The sequence below is a fragment of the Cervus canadensis genome, chromosome 5 (assembly GCF_019320065.1).
Source record: "Cervus canadensis isolate Bull #8, Minnesota chromosome 5, ASM1932006v1, whole genome shotgun sequence".
NCBI classification, from domain to species: Eukaryota; Metazoa; Chordata; class Mammalia; order Artiodactyla; family Cervidae; genus Cervus; species Cervus canadensis.
In genome coordinates this window covers 2,010,054-2,033,711 of record NC_057390.1, presented here as the reverse complement: position 1 = coordinate 2,033,711, position 23,658 = coordinate 2,010,054, and the positions used below count along the sequence as shown (strand labels likewise).

At 52.5% G+C, this 23,658-nt stretch overlaps 1 protein-coding gene and 1 pseudogene across 3 annotated transcripts in view; one reads left to right on the top strand and one right to left on the bottom strand.

The window, feature by feature from the left end:
- KCNIP3 (potassium voltage-gated channel interacting protein 3) overlaps positions 1–23,658 on the bottom strand; it is a 91,677-nt gene that overhangs the window by 58,391 nt on the left and 9,628 nt on the right. For both annotated transcript variants that reach the window (XM_043467775.1, XM_043467776.1), the window contains exon 2: positions 18,620–18,785. In XM_043467775.1, the coding sequence (XP_043323710.1) occupies positions 18,620–18,785 (166 nt within the window). The remainder of the gene's footprint in view (positions 1–18,619; positions 18,786–23,658) is intronic.
- Positions 12,132–13,568, top strand: LOC122441352 (annotated as a pseudogene). The gene has a single exon (XR_006269337.1). The product of XR_006269337.1 is annotated as a B-cell receptor-associated protein 29-like (transcript).

Sequence of the window (23,658 nt, the reverse complement as noted above, 5' to 3'; positions counted from 1 at the left end):
AACGACAGGCCCAGGATCCGCATTTGTCTGGACAAGCTCATTAACATAACCAAAGATAATCTTGAATTACAGTGGCCACAGTGGAGAACTTTTAACCTAGATGAACTTGTCCACTTACCAAATGCCCTAGGGAAAAATCGGTCCCTAAACTTCCCCAAAATCATGAGATGCATTTTTTTTTTTTAATTGATGTGCAGAAATTTCTAAGACAAAATGAATCAAAATCGTCTCTTTTAAAGAGTTCAGTACTGCCAGGAATATTTCCTGTGTGTCCCAGATAAAACCTGAAGATAAGATATTGGAAATGACTTTCTTTAAGAGGAGCTCTAGACTTCCCTGGAGGATAAGGATCCCCTTGCCAATGCACAGGATACGGGTTGGTCTCTGGTCTGGGAAGATTTCACACGCCTCGGAGCAACTAAGTCAGCGTGCCGCAGCTCCTGAGCGCGCGTGCTGCAGATACTGAGTCTCCTGGCCCGGAGCCTGTGCTCCATCAGCAGGAGAAGTCACCGCAACGAGAAGCCCGTGCCCTGCGATGAAGGGGAGCCCCTGCTCGCAGCAGCTAGAAAAAGCCCGCTCGCAGCAGTGAAGACCCAGGGCAGCCAAAAATACAGATTAATTAATTAATTTTAAAAAACTGTTGCTTAAAAAAGAGAAAAGAGGAGCTGCATGGTCAGAAGTTGGCTGGATTAGAGACTGATGTTCAGGGCTGATGGGAACTTTTTGAGGCCTTCCTACCCAAGCTAAAATAGAAATATATATACAGAGGGAAAGACAGCATTCTGAAGCCTTTGTTGGAACAATGCATTGAAATGTTTCAAAGATACAAGCAGCTCTAAATCTAAAATACAGAAATTTTTAAATTTCCATCTTAGTGGGAAATCTTCTCCCTGATATAAAGAAGCAAACTGGATGGGTGGGTTTAGCCCTTGACACTATTATTCAGGCGGCAACCCAATTCTTTGAGGAGCTGAAAACAACGGCTCTCGCCTTTCAAATCGAGTCTTTACAAGGACAGAAAAGCAGCTTCAGAAGCAATTCAAAGCCCACCGAGTCTTTTTACCAATCCGCGGGGAGAACACCGACCACCAGTAGCCAGTTCCTGGAGGCACGGAAAACACTTCCGCCTGCTGCATCTCCTGCGGGCGTCTCCAAGGGGAACAGCACCGTCACCCCCGGGTGCGACGCTGTACTTCCATGGAGAAGCGATCAGGCAAGTTGCATTCTGATGATGGAGACTGGTCCCCCGTGGCCAGCAGGCCTCTCCTGGCATGTGGCAGAGGGCAGCTGACCTTTGAGCACCCCTCTCAGGCCACAGTGGAAGAACTCTGCCCGCTCCCCGCAGAGGCCGATAAAACAGGGAGTGGCCAGCTGCCATAGCATGCACATGCCTTAAAAAAAGTCGCTCAGTTGTGTCTGACTCTACAACCCCATGAACTGTAGCCCACCGGCTCCTCTATACATGGAATTCTCCAGGCAAGAAGACTGGAGTGGGTTGCCATTTCTGTCTCCAGGGGATCTTCCTGACCCAGGGATTGAAACCAGGTCTCTTGAACTGCAGGCAGATTCTTAAAGCAGAGACAAAGGAACACTCAAAAAATTAGACAAGGAGGGTTGTTCCCATATAAGGTGAAAAGCCCAGCACAAACTGTGAGACCTTTTTTAAAAAAAATTTTTTTTATTTATTTGACTGCACTGGGTCTCAGTTGTGGCATGCAGGATCTTAGTTGCGGCATGTGGGATCTAGTTCCCTGACCAGGGATCAGACTTGGGCCCCCTGCGTTGGAAGCTCGGAGTTTTAGGCACTGGACCACTAGGGAAGTCCCTGTGTGGGCTTTACATCCCTCGGTAAAGAAGTGTTCCAGGCCCAAGGCCCATTCTCACGTGGCTGAGTGAGGGCATCAAAAGACTGCATAGGAGGCTGCCCTCCCACCAATTAAGATAAAATACTGAAACATTAATTATTGAACACGGGTTTACCTATTTTTGGCTTCTTATTACAGAAGGACTAAAGATATTTGGATCTGTTAATAAACAAGTTTTGTGCCACATTGGAAACTTCACTGTGAGGACAATATGCTTCTAGAAATTATGAAAAGTATTAATAAGTTTGCCAATCTACAGAATGCTGGTATAGTAGTCCATAACTGCTAATTTCTTAGTTTCACTAGAAATTAAGGTTTCTAAGGGTTAAGAAATCTAATCAATATATGTAAACAAAACTATAAGAAATAAGAGAAATGACTTTGTATACAATAAAAGTAGGATGTGTTTTTGGTAAGAAGGTATAAAAGGGGGAAATGCATTTTTAAGGGAAAAAAAGTTATTTTGCTTTAAAGTAGGATAACTGGTTGTTTTAGAATGAGAAATTGTATAAAATTTCTAGAGATCTGATATGACCTGGCATAATATAATCATAACTCTAGTTATGATATTAAAATGTTGTATGTCACAGACATAAGAAAAATTCCTTGTCAAATTCATTATAATGAAATCTCATCAGCTATTTAGCCATGGTCACTTTTAAGTCTTTTGACATTTACAGACAGTAATGGTTTTACTCTGATGCTTTTGCAAAAGTGCTTCCTCTTCAAAGAGATTTATGGAAAGAATCCTTACAAGTACAGATTTCTGATAACTTGAAGATCATAACAGCACTGTAGTAAGTCAGAATGTTCAGAACTCTGATGAAGAAAACTGATGAATTCACAAAACTACTGACCGAAGGTACAGCATTAATCAGGAATTAATTGCATGGTATTGGGGGAATGTAAATTGGTACAGACACTTTGGAAAACAATATGGAGATTCCTCAAAAAACTAAAAATAGAGTTGCCATTCAGTTCAGTTCAGTCGCTCAGTCATGTCTGACTCTTTGTGACCCCATGGATTGCAGCACGCGAGGCCTCCCTGTCCATCACCAACTCCCGGAGTTTACTCAAACTCACGTCCATTGAGTCGGTGATGCTATCCAACCATCTCATCCTCTGTCGTCCCCTTTTCCTTCTGCCTTCGATCTTTCCCAGCATCAGGGTTTTTTTGAATGAGTCAGCTCTTCGCATCAAGTGGCCAAAGTATTGGAGTTTCAGCTTCAACATCAGTCCTTCCAATGAACACCCAGGACTGATCTTCCTTAGGATGGACTGGCTGGATCTCCTTGCAGTCCAAAGGACTCTCAAGAGTCTTCTCCAACACCACAATTCGAAAGCATCAATTCTTCGGCACTCAGCTTTCTTTATGGTCCAACTGTCACATCCATTCATGACCACTGGAAAAACCATAGCTTTGACTAGATGGACCTTTGTTGGCAAATTAATGTGTCTGCTTTTTAATATGCTGTCTAAGTTGGTCATAACTTTTCTTCCAAGGAGTAAGCGTCTTTTAATTTCATGGCAGCAGTCACCATCTGTAGTGATTTTGGAGCCCAAAAAAATAAAGTCAGCCACTGTTTCCACTGTTTCCCCATCTATTTGCCATGAAGTGATGGGACCAGATGCCATGATCTTAGTTTTCTGAATGTTGAGTTTTAAGCCAACTTTTTCACTCTCCTCTTTCACTTTCATCAAGAGGATCTTTAGTTCCTCTTCACTTTCTGCCATAAGGGTGGTGTCATCTGCATATCTGAGGTTGATATTTCTCCTGGCAATCTTGATTCCAGATTGTGCTTCATCCAGCCCAGTGTTTCTCATGATGTACTCTGCATTTATATTTAACTTATGTTAAATAAGCAGGGTGACAATATACAGCCTTGACGTACTCCTTTTTCTATTTGGAACCAGTCTGTTGTTCCATGTCCAGTTCTAATTGTTGCTTCCTGACCTGCATACAGATTTCTCAACAGGCAGGTCAGGTGATCTGGTATTCCCATTTCTTGAAGAATTTTCCACAGTTTATTGTGATCCACAAAGTCAAAGGCTTTAGCATAGTCAATAAAGCAGAAATAGATGTTTTTCTGGAACTCTCTTGCCTTTTCAATGATCCAGCAGATGTTGGCAATTTGATCTCTGTCATATGTTCCAGAGTTGCCATATTATCCAGCAATCCCACTCATAGGCATATATCCAAAGAAAACTCTAATTTGAAAAGATACATGCACTTCAATGTTCATAGCAGCAATATTTACAATAGCCAAGACATGGAGAAAACTTACATGTCCATCAACAGGTGAATGGATAAAGAAGATACACACACACACACACACACACAATGGAATAATACTCAGATTTATAGCTGAAAGAATGAAATAATGCCATTTGCACCAACATAGATGGCCCTAGAGATTATCATACTAAGTGAAGTAAGTCAGAAAGAGAAAGACAAATACCGTTTGATATCACCTAAATGTGGAATCTAAAATATGACACAAATGAGCTTATCTATGAAAAAGAAACAGACTCACAGACATAGCGAACAGATTTATGGTTGCCAGAGGGGCAACTGTTTCACTGAACTGACTTCTTCTCAGGACTAAGAGCCTGGTTCAGTGAGATGCAGCCGACTACCAACTCAAAGTCTAGACTGTGAGCCTTCTTGGATAAATTTAAAAGGTGAGGAATGAAGGGTAGGAAACTATGCCACCTCCAAATATGCCTTTTTGACTTAGGGGTTATTTTGAGCCAATAAAGTGGTTTCAGATAATAGAACTGTTTTAAATTACCTGCTGGCTGAACAAGGAGGAATCTGTGCCATAGCAATGACCTCCTGGTGTACTTGGGTCAACAACTCTGGTATAAAAGAAACTCAAATACAAGAAATTTAAAAAAAACAAGCCTCTTGGCTAAAAAAAAGGCTGATGCCTCTTCAGGTGTATTATTTGATTTACTTGATACCAACTGATTTGGTATTATCCTCTTAACAGCCACCACTGGAGTCTCCCTGGTGGGCTGTGTGCTCTCAGGGGTCTTAAATATGAGTTTGAGTTCCTCAGCAGTACATCAGACGGCCTCACGGAGCTTGGAGTAACAGAAGCTTGACGGACAATGAGATGAAGAGCAAAAACAACCCTTCCATGGCCAATAGCGAAACCTGCGAGGTGCACCATGAGACACATCGCCCGAGGGTGACTGAGAAGGACAGTAATTACAAACTGAAAAAATTTTTATTTACTTTTATTTTTGGCCACTACATGGCTTGTGGGATTTTGGTTCCCCGACCAGGGATCAAATCTTCAGCAGTGAAGCACCCAGTCTTGACCACTGGACCATCAAGGAATTTCCCAGTAACACCAAATGGTTGGTCAATCTCTTATGCATGAGAGGATGACCAAAAGGGAGGAATTGTTAAAGCAACCGAACAAGAGGCCAAGGACTTCCCTGGTGGTCCAGTGGTTAAGAATCTGCCTTGCAATGCAGGGGATGCTGGTTCGATCTCTAGCTGGGTATTTAAGATCCCACATGCTTTGGAGCAACTAAGCCCGTGTGCCAAAACTAGAAAGTTTGTGCACCATGGTGAAAGATTCCATGTGTTGCAACAAAACTCGGTGCAACCAAATACATAAATAAGTTAATTTAAAAAACAAACAAACAAGAGGCCATTGGATTGAGGTGGCTCTAATGCCTTGGTAGCTCATGCAAGCAAACCAAAACCTAAAAAGCCAGCGTGAACGCACCTGAATCCAAGAAAAGGCAGCTTTTAAGCAGCCAATCACAGACAGACAACTAAGACAATTGCTTCAGCTGCAGCCAATCAGTTTCTTTGCTTTGCTTCCTCATCTTCTCTATAAAAAACCTCCCCACCGGCTCCCTTCAGGGGTATGCTTCCAACCACCTGGCTTCCCCGGGGGCTCAGTGGTAAAGAGTCTGCCTGCAATGAGACACAGTTTCGATCCCTTGGTCAGGAAGATCCCCTGGAGAAGGACATGACAGCCCACTCCAGTATTCTTGCTTGGAAAATTCCATGGACAGAGGAGCCTGGTGGGCTACAGTCCATGGGGTCACAAAGAGCTGGACAAGACCGAACGCCCAAGCACAGCACAGCACCACCTTCGGTTTGATGCTGCCCCACTCAAATAGACTTGTGGAATGTTGAATGTCCCTATGCCTTTTACCTTGTAACAGCCACAAGTGGCAGAGCTAAGATTCTTTGTTGTTTAAAAGTTGTTTTCAAAATATGGAAATAAAACCCAGGAGCATCAATGATCTTCTGGGCCCTGCTGGGGCACTGTCCAATGCCTGCCGGGGCATCTGACTGGCCAGGGGAGTGGAGCTGAGCAGTGCAGGGGGGCCCAGATGTTTTACAAGCCTGTAAAGCTGACAAGATGCGATGACGACCTCTTCTCTGGTGGAGAAGATAACCGCACAGGTGGTGGCTTCACTGCCTTATCTTTCTTAGTTTCATACCTAGGTGGCAACATGTCCCCATTTATTTCCAGCCCCTCTAAAAATCTCTGTTTCTCTTTTGCTTTGTCACTCTGCTGGTTGCCTTATTAAGGACTTCAGTAGAACCTGACACATGCTCACTGTCTATTTGTAGAATGATATTTTTAACACGTTGAGAAGGATGCTTTGACAATTGGAGCCAGCAGTGCCCACCTTTGTGTGTAACATGGGGCCTCTGCTGCCTCATTCTGCAGCCCAAGCCCTGTCTCCTGGCCCCTCCTGCCTCTGCCCCATCCCTGCCTGGTCCCTGGGAGCCCCGGGCCTGGGCACCTGCTGCAAGGTGTGATAAAAGGCCCAGAAGCCGAGGCCCTCCCCATCTTGGTGTGGATTGCACATTTCACATCCAGGTATTAAATGTGACTTTTCCTGTTGGGTTTGGGCAGAGGTCATCAAGGCTAAGACCAGTTCTGCAGGTCACATGAGGGGACTGAGAAACTGACTCTGTGACTCACCCTCTTTGCCCCACCAGAGGGCAGAGAAGAAAAAGGCTGGGAGGCAAAGGGAGGCACTGTCCTTTGAAAGGCTGGCTGATGTGCTGGGGTGTCTTCCCTCTACTCTTCTCCCCATCCACGGGGGCTTTGGTCTCTGTCCAACTGAAGGGCTTCTGGGCATGTGTCCCCGGAGTCTGGGGGATGCAGGGCCAGGCGGGTGTGACTCACACCTGGAGGAGGTCAGGGTGATGGTCCGGCCACACTGGCCAGAGGCAGGCAGGGAGATGGGAGGGACCTGGACACCTATGCAGAGACAGTCATGGAGGCAGAGGGTACGTTTCTGCAGGGCTCCCTCAGACCCTGTGGAAGAGAACTAGGGGTCTGTCCTCCTCCAACACTGCCTGGAGAGGGGAAGTCTCAAAAGTTGGGAGTTGAGGCTAAGCAGCTGCTGGGTGGTAGCACTGACCTGGCCACCGTTCTGAGCGGAAGCATTGCGGAGGAAGAACAAAGATGCTCAGAGGTGCCCATGCCCTGCCCTCCTGCTCCAACCTGAAGCCTGAGACGAGTCAGAAGAAGGGATTCCGGGGTGACTGACAGTCTGGAGCTCCAAAGCTTCCCTGAGCACCCACCAACACCTGAAAGATGACCACTGGATGAGCACAAACTTTTATGCAAAGGACTGAAGAGCAACTGCACAGAGCAACTGAAGGAGTCAGAGGTGACAAAGAATCAAGCTTCCTTCAGATTGTTTGCAAGTTGACGGCAAGTACTTGTGCTTTAGCAGTTGCCCCTGGCTTAACTCCCTGCTCCCTGCCCCCAGGCAGCCCCTCCCACCCCAGCTGTGCTGTGAATCCCAGAAGCAGCATCCTCCAGCGTTGGAAGGGGCTCAGACCGAGGCCCGCAAACCCAGCCTCTGATTGTTGTCAGACTGCAATTTTGGTGACAGAGGCCTGAAGCATCCTCCTTCCCTTCCCAGAAAGACAGACAGAGGGAGTGAGAGAAAGCAACCCTGAACCTGCCCAGGTATCAGGCAGGTAAGAAGATCTAGAAAAGATGCCTAGAGCTACCAGCAATAAAGACCCATGGATTGAAGCTCCATTAAGGGTGCTCCCTGACCCTCCCAGCTGCCCTATGGAGCAGGTGCTGTTCTGTCCACTCTGGTTAGTGAGGAGGGGGCGCAGGGTGGGCAGGAGAGATGCTCCAGGTCACCAACCAGCAGCGGCGAGTGGTGTAGTCGCTCAGTCGTGTCTGACTCTTGCGACCCCATGGGGTGTAGGCTGCCAGGCTCCTCTGCCCATGGGATTCTCCAGGCAAGAATACTGGAGTGGGTTGCCATTTCCTTCTCCAGGGGATCTTCCCAACCCAGGGATTGAACCTGGGTCTCCACCACCAAAGGCTTGGTGGCTCCAGGCACCTCCCTCTGCCCCTGGGTCCACCCCCCAGACATCTCTCTTCAAGGACCAACATCTTCATAGTTTTGTCCTCCCCGAAAATAACAACAGCCTGCAAGGAGATCCAACCAGTCCATCCTAAAGGAGATCAGTCCTGGGCGTTCATTGGAAGGACTGATGCTGAAGCTGCAACTCCAATACTTTGGCCACTTCATGCGAAGAGTTGACTCATTGGAAAAGACCCTGATGCTGGGAGGGATTGGGGGCAGGAGGAGAAGGGGGCGACAGAGGATGAGATGGCTGGATGGCATCACCGACTCGATGGACATGAGTTTGAGTAAACTCCGGGAGTTGGCGATGGACAGGGAGGCCTGGCGTGCTGCGATTCATGGGGTCGCAAAGAGTCAGACACGACTGAGTGACTGAACTGAAATGAACAAAGAGGGGAAGTCTAGCAACTGGGAGGCGGGGCTTACCAGCGTCAGGAACAGAGATGGGGCGGGAAGTGGCAGGTGGTGGTGGGGAAATTCCCCTTCTTTTGAAAAGCTGGGGGTGACCCTGGGCTCCCATTCCTGACAACAGCATTGGCCCGAATGCTCCCTGGAAGCCCCTAAGGTTGCAACCGGACCCCTCCTTAGACTCACACTCCCATCTGAGCTCCCTCTGCAAACCTTCACTGTATCAAAATCCTGCCTTTATGTATTTATTTGGCTGCGCTGGTCTTCCATCTTTGTTGTGGCATGCAGAATCTTTAGTTGCAGCTTGTGGGCTCTAGTTCCCTGACCAGGGATCGAACCCAGGCCCCCTGCACTGGGAGGGGAGAGTCTTAGCCAATGGACCACCAGGGTAGTCCCAGAATTGTTTCTTCTCTTCCAAGAGTTTTATTACTGCTTTTGAAGGTTTTAAACCATTATTATTTGACTGATTTTTGAGATTCTGGATTACATATTCAATTTTCAATTTTTATCCTTCTTAAAATATCGTTCATGAGTGACAAGTATTTGTTGCACCAGGCTCTGTGCCCCTTGAGCACTTAGGCCTTTACACAGGCTGGGTTGTTTTCTCCCATCTATGCTGCAGATGTCAGGTCAGTCTTTGATGCAGGAGCTGAGGGGCCTCCGGAAAGGGAGGGACAAGAGGAGAAGACCCCAGCAATGAGGTCGGTGTGCACAAGGCAGGTGGGCCAGCCGGAGGGCGTCGGCTCCCTCCTGCCAGGGATGTACCTGAATCCAGGAGCCCTGGAGATGGAAGCCCCTCCCCACCTGCTCTCCTCCCCAGGTCAATGGGTGGGGAGCCCCAGCTTAGGTACTCACTGCCCACCTGTCACAGGACAGACTCTAAGCCTGGGGTGCCCTCCTGCCCTGCTTTCAGGACCACCTCCACCCCCGATCAGCCCTGCCCCATTCCCGGAGGGCACGGTTTTAAGCCCCAAGCCTGCCCCTTCCTGCACCCTGGTCCCCAGTCCACCCCACACAGTCCTCACCTCGAGCCAGGTTCCCAGAGATGAAGCGGAAGAAGACGCTGATGATGTCACCCAGGTGCGTTTTGCAGCCATGCTGGCACTCCTGCAGCCTCAGGGCAGGGTGCCGAGCTGGGCCAGGGGTCTCCCTGCACCCCGCCATCCCTGGACCAGGCCCAGGGACCCCACGTTCTGGCCAACTGGCCACAGCGTCAGCCCCCCAGCCTCTCTGTCCCCTCTCTGCCTGCCTCTCCCCAACGGAAGGCACTCAGAGCCTCTGTTCTAGAGCCCTCGCTCCCACCTCTGTCTCCCAATCTCAGTGCCAGTCCCGTGGGTCTCGGTCGTCCGTCTGTCTCGGCCTCTCCACCCTGTCCTGCCCTCCTCTCTGCTCTGTCCTCACCTCCCCCGCTCTCGGCCTTTCTCAGGACTGCCTGCCCCCCAGCCCAGCCCTTCACCTTGCGCCTGACCCTGGCTTCTCAGGACCTGGGTGCTCCCTCTCCCTGGAGACAGAAGGGCTCCTGCAGCTTCCTGGGCTGGGAGGGTGTGAGGGTGGGGTGGCCCTGTTCCTGAGTTCCGCCACCCCTGGGGGAGGTGCCCCTGCGTGATTTTCAACCCAGGGTGTGATCACACTGCAAAGGGGCCCTATCCAGGTCACGGGGCTTCTCTACAGCCAGGAAGGGAACTTCCCTGCCCCCGCCCGAGTCCCCGCCTGGGAGGCTCAGCGGCCAGGGACCCTGGGCAGAGCTGGGGAAGGGTGGCAACCTGACCTTTGGCTAGCTCTTCCCCTCTGGCCTGTGCTCACTGACCCCAGCCCCAAGCCCTGCTGGCACCTCTGCGGAGTAGAGAAAGGGGAGGTGGGAAGGGATCCCTGTGTTGCTGACGACCCCAGGCCTGCATTCCTGGAGCGCCCAGTGAGCACAGGCAGCTTGCTAAGGCCTGTCTGGGCGTCCAAACAACCCCATGCCAGACGTTTGGCAGAGAACCTCACCTCAGCGTTCTCCTCTTTCACCTACAGAATTCAGATTGCGCTGAGGGTGCAGACGTGCTCAGGTTTGTTTTCTTTTAAAGGCAATCCTCACCCCTTCCCCACAGTCAGGGTGGCTCAGTTCTGCCCAGCAAAATATAAGCATAAATCTTCCAGAGAGTTCTGTGAACGTGCTGCTTTCCTGATGTAGACACGGCCACTTCCTCCCTTCCCCCGATTTCTCCTTTCTCTTGTCAGGGACAAAGCCATGATGGCTGCAGCCAGAGCAACTGGGAGGGAAAGCGCGCGCGCGCGCGTGCACACACACACACACACACACACACACACACACGGCGCGCGCACACATGCACGCACACACACACGCACACACACACACACACACACACAGGGCGCGCGCACGCACACACACAGGGTGCGCACACACACAGGGTGCGCACGCACACACACAGGGCACGCGCACACACAGGGTGCGCGCACACACATACACGGCGTGCGCACACACACATACACGGCGTGCGCGCACACACACAGGGCGTGCACACACACACACAGGGTGCGCGCACACACACACGCACACAGGGCGTGCTCACACACCACAGGGCACGTGCACACACACGCACACACACAGGGCACGCACGCACACACACGGCACACACACACACACAGGGTGCGCGCACACACATGCACACAGGGTGTGCGCACACACACAGGGCACGCGCACACACACGCACACAGGGTGCGCACACACACAGGGTGCCCACACACACACGCACACACACAGGGCGCACGCGCGCGCACACACACACACACACACACACACAGCTGCAAGACCCTGACTCTGATATCCTCAAGCTGCTAAACCAGTGCCAGCCACTGCCTAGCCCAGGTTTCTCAGATAGGAGATATTAATACACACTTCTGTCTAAATGAAGCCACTGTTGTTTGGGGTTGCTGCTACATGCAAGGGCAGGCAAGTCAAAATATTCCAAGTGAAAGACAGACTGTCACGCCCTGCACTCTCAGCCAGGGAAAGAAAGGGCAGTGTTTGATGGGGCCTCCCGTGGACCACAGGCAACTGAGCGACTCCAGCAAAGGCTGCGCAGTACGTCCAGGCTCCGGACAAGCAGGCCTCCCCCTGGGCGGATGGCCCAGCACATCCGACGGCACCCAGTGTGACTGAGACAGTCGGGATGCTCTGCCGGGGCCAGGGCAGGCCCAGGAGGAGCTACGGTTCTGAGCAAAACCAGGCGCTTTTTTTCTTTTTTTTTTGGCAAAAATCTCTTCTTCTTTTGACACTGCTTTTGGCTCACTCCCAGGCCCTCAGGGAGATGGAATCTCTGACTGACACCAGGTAGCCCTGAGGCCTCAGCTGTCTGTTAGGAGCTGAGCGTTTGGGACTCCCCTGGTGGTCTAGTGGTTTAAGAAATCCACCTGCCGGACAGTAGCGCGGGGAGCCTGGCGGCCGCAGGCAAAGTATAAAGAAAAACAATGACACTCCAATGGGCGGCAGTTGCAAATTTTCTTTACGCTGAAATAGGACTCATTTTAATCTTCTGTCTACCTTTTATTCCTCCTCAGAGATGGCAGAAGATATTTTCCTTTAGCGTTTGGGGTAAAATTGCAAGTTTCTAGAACAAGGCTTTTCTTACTATTATAATCTTATTGATTGTTCTGTTTCTAGATGCTGTTGAGAGAAGTAAGAAAATATTCCTCGACTCATACTATTGAAAAGAGCTCAGCCAACAGACCTGCTGCCTATGAACATATACAAATGAAACTCTTCAGGTCTCAAAGAAATCTTTACATTTCTGGATTTTCATTATTTTTCTGGTTAGTGTTGAGACGTCTGGTTACCCTTATTACTCAGCTGGCAAAAGAGCTGTCAAACAAAGGAGTACTTAAATGTCAAGTAGAAAATATTAACCAGGCTGCCAAAAACTTCATGGAAGAAAATGAAAGACTGAAACGGCTCTTGAAAAACTATGGCAAGGAAGAAGAACACGTTTTGGAAGCAGAAAATAAAAAACTAGAAGACAATGAAAAACTGAAAACTGAGTTAAAGAAGGCTTCAGATGCCCTTTCTAAGGCACAAAATGACGTGATGATAATGAAGATGCAATCAGAGAGACTTTCAAAAGAGTATGACCGGCACCTGAGAGAACACTCAGGACTTCAGGATCGTGCAGGGCAAGACAAGAAATGTCGGTGAACTTTATGGAAGAAGACTGTGAATACACCATGTCAAGAAGAAAAATCTGTTATCACGTTAGCCTCTAGAAAATTTAAAATTCAGTTCAGGAAAACATACTATGACCAGCCATTATTTTTTTTAATGCCACACACACAGACTTATCATAATGGCATTATCCCAGTATTGATGATGTTTCAGATACACTGTAAAGCCTGTATTCCAGCTCTTAAATAAAATATAAGCATGTTAAACACCTTATTTAGATACTGATAGTAACACTGGTGTATGGTGGCTGAAAGAGTGAAACATGAAAACAGTGACCTTAAATGCTTTTTTTTTAAGCCTGATGGTACTAGTTAACTCTTTCAAGACAGCTGTATTGATAATTATATTTTCAGTATTGTGTTTCTGCACCTGTTAAACTATTTTTGCTGACATTTGTGTTAATGACACATAATTAGTAGGCATTCCGCTTTTTTAATGTTCATCTGGGAATGGGGTTTACATCTATTTGCATAACTGCCATAGCACTGAACTGAAATTATTTTACAACAATGTGGAATTCTTGAGATAGAAAGTTTACGTATAATGTATCCGAAAAGCAGTGTTTCCCATTGCTGTGAGAGTTGCTAATTATACAGATATTACCTCATATATACATACACTGGTGCCACAGTTTCTCTGAGGTGTTTGTATATTCTGAAAGCTATATATTAAATACTATTTTCCATTCATATATTCATTTAGTTTCCTTTAGGAGAGGATGATTGTTATATTAATGTGATTTAGGTTGCTCCAGTGTTTAGACTTGAAAGCTATCTTCCTTGTTTCTTAAAGACCTAGATACAAAAGAAAATGGAAAAAAAAAAAAAGAATCCACCTGCCAATGCAGGGGACACAGGTTCGATCCCTGGTCTGGGAAGATCCCACACGCTGCAACTATTGGAGCCTGTGTGCCCTAGAGCCCATGCTCCGCAACCAGAAAAGCCTCCTCAATGAGAAGCCTGCAGACTGCAAAGAAGAGTAGCCCCTGCACCGCAACTAGAGGAATCCAGAGCACAGCAACGAAGGCTGAGCACGCCAAAAATAAGCAAGCATACAAATAAGTAAATAAAGCCTTAAAAAAAAAATAGAGAGAACCGAATGTCCATCTCTCCCCCAGCTCTGAAGACATATGCGGGTACAGCGCTCCACCATCACAGAGGTGCTGAGTAGGAGCTCAGGGTTGGGGGTCCCGAAGTCTCAGGGAGGTGCACGTTCCACACACGGGGCTCAGACAGGCAGACTCTTCACTACTGGGCCACGAGGGAAGTCCTGGCATCTCACTCTGAAACATGACCTCGGGTATATCTTGGCCTTTCAAATGCATTAAAATTCTGTTAGCCTGTATTTATATATGCTTATGTATTACAGACAAGCTAATTTACCTCTTTGTCCCTATACCTTTCCTTTTTTGTAAGGCGTTATTTTTTTTGTTTGTTTTTTGATGTGGACCATTTTTAAAGTCTTTGTTGAATTTGTTACGATCTTGCTTCTGTTTTTACCTTCTGTAAAAACAAGAAAACCTCCCTGGTTTTCTTGGCCAGGGAGGCATGTGGGATCTTAATCCCTCAACCAGGGGTCGAACCTGCACCCCCTGCCTTGGAAGGCGAATTCTTAACCCCTGGGCTGCCAGGGAAGTGCCCCCCACACACACCTTTCTACTACCACTGTTTAAACCAGGGGTGCTGGTGCTGCAGTGACTGTGTGATCTCACACGGGGCTGACAAAACCCCAGGAGAAATGAGTACCTCCCAGAGACGGAAGCAGTGGCCGAGAATCTGGGTCTCCATTTGGGGGAGGGCGCAGGACTGTGTCCTGTTGTGCGGGGATGGTCACACTGTCACGCAGGAGCATGCGGCTGCAGCTCCAGCATCCCTACCAGAATGGGTGGGGACAGGGGGCGTCCCCCATAGCGGCAGGCAGGATCCCGGCCTTGTCCCATCCAGGCCTCTTCGTCTGGCCCTCTAGGGTTTCTGCAAAGTTCCCAACAGCCTAGAGCAAATGTCTCTCTGCTTACACCAGCCTGGCTGGACCCCAGGTTACTCTGCGGATGGTGTTACTATTCCAGGCATAAGCCTGGTGTTAAAAACACCAGTCTTACAGGCCTCATGGAAGCCAGACTTGAGAAACAGGTCGGTCAGACTGGTGGCTCAGCTGTGTCCCTGGAGAGGCTGCCTCACATCCTAATAGGAAGGACTGTAAGATGCTGGGAGATGAGCAGAGCAGTGCAGAGCCCCAGCCTCTGGGTCACTGAGGATGGCCCCAGTGTTGGGGGGGACACATTTCCGGGCCAAGGACGGGGGCTGCTCCTTAGTGGGGTGGGGCCATGGCCCTGCTCTGTGCTGCCAGGACCCGGGTTCACCCATCTTAGAGATCCCGCGGCTGACCTGCTGCCAACCCCATGCCGAGGCTCTTCACAGCCAGGGCTGGGCCCCCGGGGCACAGCAGCCGCGGGCCTGGCCCCTGTCTTCGTGCACCCCAGCCTCTGAGTCCCACACACTCCTGCCGCGTCGCGGAGGCTCAGGACACCGGTGTGTCCCACTGAGCCAGAGTCCTGCTCCAGCGTGTCTCGGAAATCTGTGTCTCGGGCACCACGGCTGCTGCTGGAAACCATGCCCACCCCAACAGGGCGCAGTGCCCCCCGCCCGCCCGCCTTCAGGAGGCCCTGGCCCAGGACGCCCAGCCAGGCCAGGCTGGGCACGGGGACCGAGCAGCGCTGAATGGCGCAGCTGGCCTCTGCACCCAGAGGAGCAGAGAGGCACCTGGCCTGGGCACAGCCGAGTGTTCCATGAGCCCTCAGAGGGACCACGCCAAGAGAGCGTCCCGGAGGGACACGCGAGGGAGCTGCTCAGACCGCGGCGCCAAGGCCTGGGGGCAATGCCCAGTGGACAGGGGTGTACACTGGGGGTCTCTGCTCCTCTGCTGCCAAGAGTGGCTGCTGTCTCCATAGACCCTGAGCCTCAAGCCCCATTCCCCACAGCTCCTGAGAGAGGGCACCCTGTCCGCAGAGACAGAAGACGCTCCAGGTCAGAGCCCTCACTCAGCCCCTGACCCGCGTGACCCACTGACTCGTGTGACCTTCCTAACATTTGCTCTCTCGGTTTAGTAAAACAGCGCGGCCCTCCACGTCTGCCTCACACAGCCAAGGGCATGCTTTCCATGCCCCTCATGCCCCCTCAAGGTCTGGTAGGGTGTCAGGTCGCCAGGGGAAGGGCAGGGCTGGGCAAAGCCCTTGGTGGTGTCCTAGGCTGTGCACCCCTTCCCCGCCCCCACTGCCTCCTGGCCAAGACCAGTCATTCAGCAAACACTTCCACACAGCTCTAGAAGGAGCTGTAGGGAACAGACCCTGCTGTCTAGGAACCCATGTCAGCTAAAGGTGGGCCCTGTGGGTGTGGTCCCCTCTGGTGACCCTGGACACACCCAGCCTGTCCCCCGGCTTGCTCTTCCGCGTGTCCACCCACAAAGAGGTGTGCAAGAGGCCTCAGTGCAGGACGCCCCAGCACTGTCCTGAAGACCACAGCATGCCAGATGTTCCTCCGGGAAGGTGGAAGCCGGGGCTCAGCAGGAGAGGGTCCTGGGGGTAGGGGGAGGGCTGCTGGGTGGAGAGGAGCAGGGAGGCAGTGAGACAGACACGGGTCACCGAGGGGCTGAGAGATCACAGGAGGAAAAGGAGCCTGTGCTGCTGCCAAGAAGACCTGGAGAATTTGAGTCTTGGATAAATGGATAAAGAAGATGTGGAAAATATATGTGTTCACTGGAAGGACTGACGTTGAAGCTAAAGCTCCAATATTTTGGCCACTTGATGCGAAGAGCTGACTTTAAAAGACCCTGATGCTGGGATAGATTGAGGGCAGGAGGAGAAGGCAGCAACAGCGGATGAGAAGGTTGGATGGTATCACTGACTCAATGAACATGAGTCTGAGCAAACTCCAGGAGACAGTGAAGGACCCCTGTCCTTCCCTAAGCCTGCCGTGCTGCAGTCCCCGGGGTCAAAGAGAGTCGGGCATGACTTAACAACAACAACACAATGGAATATTACTCAGCCATTAAAAAGAATGACATCCTACCATTTGTGGCAACCTGGATGAACCTAGAGACTGTCACATTAAATGAAGTAAGTCAGAAATAGAAAGACAAATGCCATATGATATCACTTATATGTGGACTCTAAAATACAAAGCATATGAACTTATCTGCAAAACAGAACAGACTCACAGACATACAGAACAGACTTGTGGTTGCCATGGGTCAGGGGAGGGATGGGGTGAGAGTTTGGGATTAACAGATGCAAACTGTTACTTATAGGATGGATAAACAGCGGGGTCCTACAGGACAGCACAGGGAACTATGTTCAATATCCTGTGATAAGCCATAATGGGAAAGAATGTGGAAAAGAATATATATATGTGTGTATAACTCAGTCACTTTGCTGTGCAGCGGAAGTTAACACGACATTATAAATCAACTACATTTCAATCAAATTAAAAAATGTGTGCCTCCAGTGAGGTCAAGTGGGGTCTGTCAGAGCAGATTCAAGTCCGCTAGGTGCAAAGGACTGGCCACACGAGGGCGCCACTGCTCACGTCTGCTCCCTGTTCCTACCCTGATGGAAAACAATTGCTTTTACTCTGCTGCAGAAAAATACAGTCCGTGAAGATGTGAGCTTCCCAGTTAAGCTGTTTGCATGAACTTTTAGTGACTTCATGTTTCTGCTCCATCGCGAGAAGTGGAGAACCCCCATGGACCTCACATGTGTGTTCACAGGCTTCAGAGCCTCCACGGAGGCTGTTGTGGAGAAGAAAATGGTCAGAGGAGGGTGGCAAAGCAGGGGCTCCGGGAAGCAGATGAAGGGGCTGGAGTCGTGCTGGGAGTGGGCTGGGGAGTAGGGGTGCAGGTCAAGGACAGGGGCCTGGCCTGCACCCATGGCTGACCCCCCACAGCATCAAGCCTGGGATGCTGGGGTCATGAATGTCCCCATTTTCCAGTCAAGGAGACTGAGTCTGGAAATCACAGAGAGCGTCTGAGACAATGAATGGGACACAGTACTCGGGGTCCAAGTCCGCACCTTTTCCTGAAAGTCCGAGGCAGACTCTCAAGCACGCCTTGTGTGTGTGGTCACTGGAAGTGTGCGCGACATGCGTGCCTGTGTGTGCCCACAAGTTCCCAGTGGGCGCATATAGGTGTGAGTCTGTGGTATGTGCACATGTGTGTGAGAGTACGGGGCTGCTCAAAGTCCCTTCTGCACCACTTACTGCATCACAGACGTCAGGTGTCACCAGCAAGAGCCAGGCAGCCGTTTCTGCCGCTAATGCCCAGAACGCAGCCTGCAGTACACGGCCAGCCCTCGGGCTGCGCTGGGCAGGACCGAGGAGGCTGAAGGCCCGGCCACCTCCTCACCAGGCCCCTGCACACGTTAGCGCCCTGTCGCGGGGTATCAGCCCCTCTTTTCACAGAGGACTCAGGAAGAGTGCGATGCTAAAGGTCACCCAGCCAGCAAGGAACCCCTTGCTGAAACCCCTCCCCATCCTCCTGGCTGGGAGAACCCCAGCGAGGTCCCCACACTCCCCACCTCCCTGGGCCCCGCCTCGAGCTCTGTGCCCCGTGGGGCAGGGACTCTGATGCACCGGGACGGGTGTGAATGAGTGGAAGCCCCTCCCTGCAGAGGTCCAGGCTGGGGTCCGCAGGGAGGTCTCTGAGCTGAGGACAGACACCCACCCCACCCCCCAGGGAGCCCAGCCCCTACCTGAGCCCTGCGGGGCCGCGCTGGACAGGACCCACTTGACCAGGCAGCAGCGCATCAGGGCCTGCCGGGTGAGCCTCGGCCGCTGCCACTTCACGCCCTCCTTCTTGCTCAGTGGAGTGCGCCTCGGCTCCCCCAGGAGGCTGCCGTCGGACACCTTCATCACCTCCTGCAGCAGGACCAGCAGAGTGACCGTGAGCCCTGGTTCACCAAGGGCACCCCCAGATCGGCCCCAGGACGCCTCGAGGCCATCTTTCACTCCACACAGGGCCTTACCCTCCAGGGGTGCACGAGAGGAGCCCCTGCCCCACTGGACGATTCCCAGGGCGCCACTGCCCCCGGCGCTGGTCACCTCCTGCCCCATCTCTCAACCCTCCCCCCTCTCTCCACGAACCCTCTGTCCCTTCCTGGCAAGGCCACCTTGCACGCGCAGTGTTGGCTGGTGATCCAGGCTGGAGGAGGGGCTGAGAAGGATGTTCAAGGCCACCGTGGGGCTGGCAGCCTCTGCTCCCACGCACGCTTCCTGCCAGCCTTGCTAGGCTGCTCTGTGAACACACACTCCCTCCACACACAAGCCCTGCTCATGCTTTAAGATCCAGCTAACAGGGACTCCCCTGATGGTCCAGTGGTCAAGAATCTGCCTTACAACGCAGGGGACATGGGTTCAGTCCCTGGTGGGGGAACTAAGATCCCCCGCGCTTCGGGGCAACTAAGCCCTCAAGCAGCTACTACGGAAGCCGGTCCACGCCCTGGAGCCTGTGCTCTGCAACAAGAGGCCACCACAGTGAGACGCCCACGCACCACAGTCAGCGAGTATTCTCCACGTGCCACAACTAGAGAAAGCCCGCACGCAGCAGTGAAGAGCTTGTGCAGCCCCAAATGATAATAAATAAATTGGTAAAAATGTGAACATGTTAGTCACTCATTCCTGTACTCTTTTCGACCCCATGGACTGAAGTCTGCCAGGCTCCTCTCTCCATGAGATTCTCCAGGCAAGCATACTGGAGTGGGGAGCCATTCCCTGATCCAGGGGATCTTCCCCACACAGAGATGGAACCCCGGTCTCCTGCATCATAGGCAGATTCTTTACAGCCTGACCCACTAGGAAAGCCCAAGCTAAAAATAAGTAAAACTTTAAAAATAAGATCCAACTAGAAAGCCATCTCCTGCATGAAGCACCCTGGCCTCTAAAGCTGTGGGCGCTGGGACTACCCTTGCATCCATGGCATGGACTGTGTACTGGTGACTTGCTGGAGGAACTCCCAGCTGAGGGCAGGGTCCGTGGGTTTCTCCACTGGGCACCTGCTCTGGCACATGATGGAGACCCTGGAAGGAGGGAGGTGAGGGTCCAGACAGGCTCATCAACCTCGCCCCGACCCCAACACAAGTCTGGATGTCAGTCAGAGATCCCAGCCCAAATCCCTCACTGACTAAGCCCAGAGAGAGGGGTAGATCCACGCAGGCCACACAGCAGTCGGGCCTCCTTGCTTCACCCCAGAGCCTCAATATTTTTTGCATTCATGCTCAGTTGCTCCCTTATATCCGACTCTTTGCGACACAAAGGACTGTAGCCCGCCAGCCTCCTCTGTTCATGGGACTCTCCAGGCAAGAATACTGCAGTGGGTTGCCATTTCCTTCCCCAGGGGATCTTCCAGACCCAGTGATCCAACCCATGTCTCCTGTGACTCCTGCCTCGCAGGCAGACATTTATACGGTCCTGAAAAGTATATGAGTGTCTGAAATACATCACAAACAGATGTACATTTGAGCAAGTTCTGCAGATGCAGACTCTAGCACGGCCCCTGCGACAGTCGGGTTCGTGGGTAAAGGACCAGAAGAAAGCACCCCGGTGGACGGTAAGTGGAGAGGAGTCAGTGGTGGGGGACCCGGGCCGTTTGCAGCCTCCCCGGGACAGACCAAGCCAGGCTTGGAAGACAGATGAGGGCAAAGAGCAGGCTGATGGACAGCCAGACCTCAGTCACGGTCACCCACGGGCCAGGACAACCGGCTCTGCTGCTGCTGGCGCTGCTATCCCAGGGGCACTGGGCCCGGGGCCCACACTGGTGTCGCCAGCACTGCCGTCCCAGGGGCACTGGGCCCAGGGCCCACACTGGTGTTGCCACTCTGTGGGAGTCTTGGTTGAGTCACTGGCTCCAGGTTCAAGGTCAAGAGCAGAGGAGTCAGACTGTCCCAGCCTGCGTCATACGTCTCGTCTCTGGCTACAAGGAAAGCTGCAAAAGCAAGCTTCTGGCCTTTTAGGTTCTTGCCTGTCCTCTGTGGTGGCTTTCCAAAATGTGAGGAATAAGAAAAATCCTACAGACTGTGCAGTCTGAGCAAATGCTCAGCTGAGGAGAGGCCCGTGTGCCGCCTCCCGCAGGCTCTCGTTGGGTGGGGGAGCCCTCCAGGACCTGAGCTGGCTCATGGCCCCATGGGGCGGTCCGCATTTGGGGCTGGGTGGTGGGCCTCCTGGTCAGCTTTCGATGAAGCAGCTGTCTACACTGGCCAACACCCAACCGCTTATCCTGACTTTCAGGATCTTTCTAGCCCGGTCCCAGCTATCCCGTCCCCCCGCCCCCCCCCATGGTTGTCGCCCCCTCAGGCCCTACCCCCAGCACACATGCTCAGCGGCCCCTCCACGCTCTTCAGCTTCTCCCAAGCTTAGCCTGGCCTGGGGCCAGGGGTGGTCAGTGGTGCGCAGAGCTATAGCCAGACTGGGCTCACTATCCCAGCAGGGCAGAAAGGGGGTTGGTGGGGTGGCCGGGGGCCCCAGATGCCAGGGATGCTGAGGGAGGTGCCCCCCGCGCTCCCCCCCCCCCCCACACACACGTGCACAGACAGAGACCTTCTCCATTATTAATGATCTTATTCGGGAGAGAAAAGGCCTCAATGAACCAGGTCTTTATTTCAGCCCAGGAGGTGGGTGGGGGACGACGGCAGCTGGCCCTTCATGATTTCATGAACTCTTTGCTGAACGCTCTGTGTGTGGTTGAGTGGAGAAGGTCAGAGGGGAGACCCGGGAGGGGCTCAGAGCCCAGGCAGGAGCTGTCTGTCGGGGCCCCTGCCTCAGGACAGCTCTGGGTGGCTGGCAGGAGTGGCCTTCACGGAGCCTGGAGCCCGGTGCTAGTCCTGGGGACTCTGTCTTGCAGTCAGGCCTGGGCTGATGAGGGGAGACCCAGCAGGTGACCCGGGGTTCCTTCCTACCGGGAGGGGGTCAGGGCTGGGTGGGCCCACAGGACGGGCTGAGAACCCCGCTCCTGCACTTCTGGGCCTTAAGGGCGCCTCATTGCCATGGCAACTACAGGAGGTTGGCAGCACCTGCCCGCTCTAAAGATGAGCAAACCAAGTCCCCAGCTGGCTGCCCAGGTGGCTCAGTGGGCAGGGCCTGTCTGCAACGCAGGAGGCACAGGTTGGCTCTCTGGGTCGGGAACAGCCCCTAGAGGAGGGAATGACACCCACTTCAGTACTCTTACCCAGAGAATCCCATGGACAGAGGAGCCTGGTGGGTTACAGACCACAGGGTTGTAAGACAGGACTGAGTGACTGAGCACAGAATCACAAACTAAGTCTCAGATGCCTGGGGGCACACCAGGGCCACAGCGTACTCACGGCCTCCTGGTTCCAACGTTCAGGGGGTCTCAGCTAAGGGCGGTGCTGCGCGGCTTTCTGAGGCCTTGGAAGTGGGGGAGGGACTCCTAAGCCCTCCTCCCCCTGAACACTCTCCCTCCCCCGTGCACACTCCTCTCCCTCCCCCTGCACACTCCCCCCTCCCCCACCTGCACACTCCCCCCTCCCCCTGCACACTCTCCCTCCCCCCTGCACACTCCTCCCTCCCCTGCACACTCCCCCCTCCCCTTGCACGTTCCCTCTGCCCCTGCACACTCCTCTCCCTCCCCCTGCACATTCCCCCTCCCCCCTGCACACCTCTCTCCCTCCCCCTGCACATTCCCCCCTCCCCCACCTACAAACTCCCCCCTCCCCCTGCACACTCCCCCTCCCCCTGCATGTTCCCCCTCCCCCTGCACACTCCTCTCCCTCTCCCTGCACACTCCCCCTCCCCCACCTAAACACTCCCCCCTCCTCCTGCACACTCTCCCTCCCCCCTGCACACTCCTCTCCCTCCCCCTGCACACTCCCCCTCCCCCACCTGCACATTCCTCCTCCCCTTGCATGTTCCCCCTCCCCCTGCACACTCCTCTCCCTCCCCTGTACATTCCCCCTCCCCCTGCACACTCCTCTCCCTCCCCCACACTCTACACACTCCCCCTCCCCCTGCACTCCCCTCCTCACTCCTCCCTCCCCCCGCACACTCCTCTCCCTCCCCTGCACACTCCCCCTCCCCCACCTGCACATTCCTCCTCCCTTGCATGTTCCCCCTCCCCCTGCACACTCCTCTCCCTCCCCCTGCACCCCTCCCCCTCCCTCACCTGCACACTCCTCCTCCCCCTGCACACTCCCCCTCCCTGCATGTTCCCCCTCCCCCTGCACACTCCCCCTCCCCCTGGACAGTTCTCTGCCCCTCTACCTGCAATTCCTCCCCCCTCACCTGCACGCTCCTCCTGGACATTCAAGACAGACTGCTTCTCCCTGTCAGGCCTCACTCAGATCAGGTGCTGGGTCATCACCCACATCTGCACCTGCTGTGATCCCCAGCATACCTGGCTGTTGAACTGACCCTGTTTATTTGTTTGCCTGGGTGCGTTTCTGGCTCTTTCTCCTGGAGTGTTGGCTCCTAGAGCCAGCCCTGGCCTGCTGTGTGCCTGACACTCAAACGACCCTCACTTCCAGAGCCCAGCAGGAAAAGAACAAAGCCTCTAGCCAGCAGATGGGCAGCAGACCAGCACAGACACGTCAGCAAGGAAGACAGACAGGTGACAAAGAAGCCCATGAAAAGATGCTCCACATCATGAGCCGCCGGGCAGAAGCAAACAAAACCATACGGAGACATCACTCATGCTATCAGAACGGCCAACATCTCAAAAGGTCACATACGATATAATTCTATTTATGTAACATTTCAAAATGGAACTGGTTAGTGGGACAGG